Source organism: Alosa sapidissima, chromosome 3 (genome assembly GCF_018492685.1).
Source record: "Alosa sapidissima isolate fAloSap1 chromosome 3, fAloSap1.pri, whole genome shotgun sequence".
Taxonomy (NCBI): Eukaryota; Metazoa; Chordata; class Actinopteri; order Clupeiformes; family Clupeidae; genus Alosa; species Alosa sapidissima.
Window position 1 is genome coordinate 23,890,854 of NC_055959.1, and position 7,016 is coordinate 23,897,869.

At 44.1% G+C, this 7,016-nt stretch overlaps 1 protein-coding gene across 1 annotated transcript; it reads left to right on the forward strand.

Moving 5' to 3' along the window:
- The first annotated feature begins 316 nt into the window (after positions 1-316).
- On the forward strand, positions 317-6,614 carry syt5a (synaptotagmin Va). The gene is made up of 10 exons (XM_042086270.1): positions 317-425; positions 2,901-3,065; positions 3,470-3,484; positions 3,793-3,965; positions 4,078-4,164; positions 4,316-4,483; positions 4,794-4,961; positions 5,091-5,208; positions 5,440-5,573; positions 5,706-6,614. Exons 2-10 carry the CDS (start codon positions 2,909-2,911, stop codon positions 5,913-5,915), a joined length of 1,230 nt encoding a protein of 409 aa, XP_041942204.1. The 5' UTR covers positions 317-425; positions 2,901-2,908; the 3' UTR covers positions 5,916-6,614.
- Positions 6,615-7,016: the final 402 nt, after the last annotated feature.

Consider the following 7,016-nt stretch of genomic DNA (forward strand, 5'->3'; position numbering starts at 1 on the left):
CAAAGATTAAGGGCCATATGGTTTGAACGTCAGAGGTTATCTCATAGCCTATAGGCCTTCCATTCACATCTTCCCAAACCAGCTAAAAAGAGAAGGAAATAGAATTCAGGATAATTACAGAATAAGACTGACCATACAAACCATGGCTGCAAGAGGAGGAAGAGTTAATCCCAGAGATAGTTTGTACATTCAAATACGATTTGCGTCCAGAGAGAAAGGGAGGAGGGGAGATAAAGATGGCACATCGGGATAGCGGAGATTAAGGGGAAAAGATAAAGAGAGAGAGAGAGAGAGAGAGAGAGAGAGAGAGAGAGGGTGGGGGCAAGAGAGAGGAGGGAGAGAGAAGGATGGTGCGCAACAGTCATCCCCTAAAGGTGTCTGCAGAGCATCCATAAAAGTGAAGAGAGGGAGGCTGTTTTTGTCGGGTAAGTTCGAGTGTGCTTGTTTTACAGATATGGAATTGAAAGAAGAAAAACAATAGCTTGATTTAGTCAATTATGTTTATATACAGACTTGCCTGTGTTGTGGTGAAATCAGTGCGCAATGAAGTGATATTTCAAAGATAAAAGCATGAGTTCCTCGAGAATATACTAAACGATCACAAGGCGCATTTTAAATTTCAGTAGTATGTTAACTTGATGTTTGGATTTGGTCGCCTGTTCATGGAAATATATTTATTTGCCAGGAATGTAGTGGGCAACGATGTAAACTTTGAAACGGGGCAAATGTTTGAAAAGAAGTTGTAATCATATTTCGCATGGGAATTTCATGGCGAATTCCATGTATGGAGCTATAGTAGCCCTCTTTTAACTTGTTATTTATATGTTTTTTGAGGCGACATGTTCGGCGCTTTAGAGTCATGACAGTTGACTAATCCTTGGATTCTGCGGTTTTCATCTGTTGAGTAGGAAAAAGCGTGATGAGAACTAAATCTATCCGTCCTGCTGTCATTGCGCACGGCTCGGCTTAAAGCTGCACACGCGAGACCGGTGCTCATGCGTGTCCAAGCCAAACAGACAACTGCCCCGCTCTTACTGTCACCTTAATTAAAACGTGTTAATGAACACGTTCTGTTTTTAGTTTCAGAACTTACAGAACCCTTGCTAAACAGCATTTGTGTACGATTGTGCCATTTGAATTGTTGGCTATTTGTCTGCTGAGGGCAAGCAGTTGACCTTCTAGGCCGTGCTCGAGGAAGATAAGCCCCTCAGCCATTCACAGACATCGGCTGTCAACGGTCACGCCAGTAACACCCACCCCTATGGCTTGATACAATATCATCCAAATGCGTGAGGGAAGGAGAGGACTGTCTATTAACCCTCTGGTTACTCCATAGTGCCTCACACTGAACTCTTAACCATTAGCCAACATGTTCCAGTCTAAAAGTGAAAAACAAGTCCAGTTTTATTTTATTTTATTTTGTATTATTATTATTTTAACATTACGTTTTATGCTTTAACACTATGGTAAATTCCATCCCTCCCTGCTTTCTCCAGTCTCCCAGTGCTATTTTAATGATCCATGGTAAGACCTGTCATTAGATGAGAAGGCAAAGAGTGGTTTCCAGAAGACCATTCTGTTCTGTCCATTTGCTCTCTGAAGCACAAACCACTCAGCCCATTTCAGTTTGTGAAAAGTAGGTTCAAGTGCACCATCTTGGTCAAAGGTCCGGATCACGCAGATGGTCCAAACTTGAACGTGGGTGACCAGGGGTCACCACCACTTACAGTCCAGCCTTCCCCTATATAACCTTGACTTCTGACAATCCAAGCCTGTTAACCCGCTCATAATCTTACACGTCTGGGACACCCCCACCCCCTCCTCCACCACCTACGCATCACACACCCTTTTACCTGGCACAACACACCACCACCGCCTCCGCATGGCTGAGGACTTAGTGGGGAAAATAACAGGAGTAGGGTCAGCTGACAGATCCATTTGCCCAGGGAGGGGCACAGCTCTGGGAAGCAGAACACTCACCGTCCCTGATTTACTTAAGCCTGTGGATTACCTTTGCCAATTAATCTCATTACATGCCACTGGGGAGTGCAGGGCTGTGCTGTCTGTGTGTGTGTGTGTGTGTGTGTGTGTGTGTGTGTGTGTGTGTGTGTGTGTGTGTGTGTGTGTGTGTGTCTTTACATGTCTGTAAGCAGCAGGACAGATTCCAAAAATATATGCCTGTGTGTGGTTTGCCATGTATGAACCCACATGCAATGTCAGTTGAGAGATGCAGGTCACACTGGATGTTATATGTCAATATGAGCATGAGAGTGCGGACTGAGTGTGGAGAGTGTGTGTGTGTATGTATGTGTGTGTGTGTATGTGCATGTATTTACAGGTTATTTTATTAACATACGGATTAGTGAGTGACAAACTTGGAATCTCTTAGCACTTCATCACTGACACATCACTTCATCACTGACACACACTGACACATCACTTCATCTCTGACACACACTGACACATCACTTCATCACTGACACACAAAGGAGGTAACTAGAGGAGTCGAACAGTTGGCCAAGAGAGTATTAGAGCAAAGAGCAGAGATGAAATATGGAGAAACTAAGGATTTACTGAGACGATTAATGAAACCTCACAACATCAGATTAGTTTGCCTCTGTGTGCTTACAATAGTTTACAAAAGTCATTTAATTGCATTTTCACAAGGGAAATGTAACCTTAAAGCAACACAATGTAGTTATTTTACCTGAAGGTAATGGCACTATGCAATATTGTTGATGCAGGTCCATGACCCTTTTTGCCATTTTAGATTAATTAGGTACCCCCTTAGCGCTAAATGGGAACATTGATGAAAAAGGGAATTCCTACATTGTGTTAATTTAATCTGAATTAGAGATGATATATAAAGACAAGCTACTTATGTGAACTGCTCCCCCCAGCTGCCACGATGCGACTGGTCAGCCTGCAGCAGCGGGCGCGGCGTGCGGCGGAACCGGAGGAGGAAGCCCCACCCCCTCCGCCCCCACCGCCGCCTGTCCACAAATCCAGCCACAACTTCCTGAACATGAAGAACAAGTTCTTCAATGAGCTGGACCACCTTCCTAGTGAGTAAACCCCATCACACACTTTGTTTGGGCTTGTTTGGGGTTGTTTTCTCTCATATGCATACAAATGTATACACACACATTGCATACAGTAGCAAGGCAGGCCTGGCAATTGGCAACTACAAGATAGGATACCGTGAGACATACCCTAAACAACCCAACAAAAACTATTTTTCCATAAACACACTGCTCTATGACCTGATAGTCACAAACACCTTGAGATGCCTCATTGCATTTCTGCAGGATGTTAAATCACTGACAACTATTCCATCAGTACCTTTCAGTCAGTCTTCCCAGTTGATTTTAAGGTTGTGACAGAAAGTCCTTACCGCATACATGCTAACTTTAACACTATGGAACATTTTCTCTCTCCCATTCCATCTCAACCTGTTCTCTCATACCAGACCATAAGCTCAACTGTAAGTGGATCATTCATTTTTGTCACCAAGACCACCCATTTATTAGATTAGATTAGATTAAATTCAACTTGATTGTTCATACCTCCAACCACCTTCCCTCCCCACTAGACTAGTGCTCAACTCTCTAGTCATGTTCAGCTGTAGACTGCCATTTCAAATTGTAGACTTGAGCTGAAGGAACCCTCTGTCCATAAACTACTGACTACTTCACGTGTTTGTTGACCCCACTGTGTGTCTCTCTCTCTCTCTCTCTCTCTCTCTCTCTCTCTCTCTCTCTCTCTCTCTCTCTCTCTCTCTCTCTCTCTCAGTGCCCATGTGGGCCATCGGGGCCATAGTGGTGGTGGTGCTGGCCCTGGTGGGCTGCTGCGCCTTTTGCGTCTATAAGAAGTGTTTGGGAGGGAAAAAGAAAGGGAAGAAAGTCCGAGAGAGAAAGGGTGGTGGACGCAGACGGGTGAAGAAAGAGAATGAAGGCGAAGGGGAGGTAAGGGGGGGCTAGAAAATGCAGACAGAAAGCCATGCTGAATCTAAGAACTAGAGAGAAGGGGGGGGAGAGATAATAACTGTATGATGTGGTTTAAAAATCTGTTCTTCAGGAGGAGAAGAAAGAGGGAGAGGAGGGGGAGAAGGAGTTCTATGGCAAACTTGAGTATTCGCTGGACTACAACTTCAATGACAACGAGGTACGTACGGGAACATGTGTGTTAAGATGTGTGCCTGTGGTGGGTTTTCGTGGAAGTCTCCATTGGGGAGAAAAAGTGGATCTGGATTCTGGATATGGTGGCTCCATGTGTCCAGTGGACTGATTGACTTCTGTCTGTTTTCTGTGGGCAGCTCGTTGTGGGCATCCTGCAGGCAGAGAACCTGCCTGCCATGGACATGGGTGGCACCTCAGACCCCTATGTCAAAGTCTACATGCTCCCAGACAAGAAGAAGAAGTTTGAAACCAAAGTACAACGCAAGAACCTGAGCCCTGTGTTCAACGAGACCTTCAAATTCAAGGTCTGTGTTGTTACCTCTTTCGCCTTCTCTCTTTATTTCACTCGTTGTTAGACCTTCTCTTCTTCACTTCTCTGCCCAGTCTCTCCTATCCAGTCACTCTCTTCACCCTTGTGTTTTCTCCTCTGCCTACCTCTTAACATTTCACCACCTCCCAGGTTATCATGATTTCCAATCTCTACCTCACTCCACTAAGTCAGCCCTCTATTGCTGCTCTTGTTGTTGTTGTTGTTGTTTTGTTGTTGTTGCTGTAGTTGTTTCCAGAGAATGTATTTCTCATGAGATGTCTAAAGTCATATTGTGGTTCTCACAGATCCCCTTTAATGACCTGGCCGGTCAGACCCTGGTGCTGGCGGTCTTTGACTTTGACCGCTTTGGCAAGCATGATGTGATTGGAGAGATTAAAATCGCCATGAACAGCATTGACCTGGGTCAGCCAATCCACGAGTGGAGGGATTTGGATGGAGGAGAGAAAGAAGAGGTAGAAAATCTGCTCAGAAGCATCCAAACCTTCATATTTAGTATTTATTTAATATTTCCATGCATGTTTGTTTATGGTTCATGTGATAGTATTAATACATTACTTTCTGTTTTTTTTTTTTTGTGATAGGAAGAGAAGCTGGGGGACATCTGTATCTCACTGCGTTATGTGCCTACATCTGGTAAACTGACTGTCTGTGTGATGGAAGCGAAGAACCTGAAGAAGATGGACGTTGGTGGCTTGTCAGGTACCCACGTCCTCTCCCACAACACTCTCAGCAGTCTGATGTGTCATGTGACAGCCATTCTGGCTGTTACGTAATGGTAGACTCACTCACTGAACTACACATTCTGCCAATTACAATCCTTAAAGACTCAATAATAACGCTCAAGGTTACATTGTGGGTTATAGGTTGGTTAGAATGGCTGCTTGTGTCAAACAAATCAGGCCTCATCCATTTCCCTATCTTTTTTCACAGATCCGTTTGTGAAACTCGTGCTGCAGCACAATGGCAAACGTGTTAAGAAGAAGAAGACCACTGTGAAAGAGAAGACCTTAAACCCATACTTCAATGAAAGTTTCAGCTTTGAAATCCCATTTGCCCAAATACAGGTACTGTCCAAACATATTAGCGTTGATACAGCAGTGATGTTCTGATGATAGGTAGCTATAGATCTCTTCTGTGCCTCTAATGGTGACACACTCCCAAGTGACTCTCTCACTCTCCTCTCCTCAATCACACAGAAACTCCAGGTGATCATCACCGTTTATGACTACGACAAGCTGGGCAGCAATGACGCCATCGGGAAGTGCTGGATTGGTTACGGCGCCACCGGCGTTGGTCTCCGCCACTGGTCAGACATGCTGGCCAACCCCAGGCGTCCTGTGGCTCAGTGGCACACACTGCAGCCTGAGGAGGAAGTGGACGCCGCCCTCAAGCTTCCCGTCCGCTAAACGCTGGCCCCAAACACAGCCGCCGACACTACAATTTACCCTGAGCATCAATGGTAGTTCTAATTCTAATCTTGGCCCCATCTGCCAAATGCCAGGTCAAAGCACATCTGATGAGGATGCAGACGCAACCCCCAAAACATATCTTCCTATCCTGACTTTGAAGTTCTAACCCTCAACGCAAAGCTCAACACCAAACTACCATTTGTTAAACGCACACTGCTCAAACAACAGCAGCCAACATGACAAAGCACACCAGGATGTAGTCCAGAATTCCAAAATCAACTCCCTTCTTTTGCACACATCATATACATGCACATAATGTGTGTATACTGTACCCACTCTAGTCAGTTGTCTAACCTAGTTGCAAAGACACCTGCAGACACCTCACACCCAGATCTTTATCCCTTAAGCACTGCTTCTGCATATAGAGAGGAGAATGTGTCATTACAGTAGCTTATGGTTTGCCTTGGAGCAACCTGCATCTGGAAAAGTCTCTCTGCCCTTACTTGTATCCCTCCCTGCTGTTTGTATAATGCGTGTGCCCTCAGCCCTCCAACAGAACTATCCATTCTAAAACACAGAGAGACGTAGCATTAGACATGTTTTCATTAAGAATGAATATTTATTTTAATATCTCTTTTGGATTATTTGTGTTGGTCAATTATATTTATGTGTTTGTGCGGTTGTTGTGGTTGTAAGTGTGTGTGTGTGTGTGTGTGTGTGTTTGGCAGTATGTGTGTATGTATGTATGCATGCATGGTTATGTGTAGTATGCATATTTGTATTTGTATGTTCATCATTGTCTGAAAGAACTGTCTGGTTTGCCTACCATCCCTGAATGTACTGTTGCAACTGTAAATATTGTAGTGGAATAAACGATTCCATTATGTTAAAGTGATCTGATATCAAAACCGTTTAAAAGTCAAGAGATCAGAGCAAACATAAGACGAAATGAGAAATGAGATGACCAGCCTTAAAACAAAAATGAGAAATGTTGCTGTTGGTTGTGATTTTCCTTTTCATTCTTATCGTCAGTGCTACCATACAAACACTAAACTTTTCTCACATTATAATTCCAACATAAATATCTGCAACACAAAA

Coding starts and splice junctions, on each gene's coding strand:
- syt5a (XM_042086270.1), top strand. CDS start 2,909: ATGCGACTGGTCAGCCTGCAGCAGCGGGCGCGGCGTGCGGCGGAACCG. Junction 3,966..4,077: donor AGAATGAAGGCGAAGGGGAG/GTAAGGGGGGGC, acceptor TCTGTTCTTCAG/GAGGAGAAGAAAGAGGGAGA. Junction 5,574..5,705: donor TCCCATTTGCCCAAATACAG/GTACTGTCCAAA, acceptor TCAATCACACAG/AAACTCCAGGTGATCATCAC.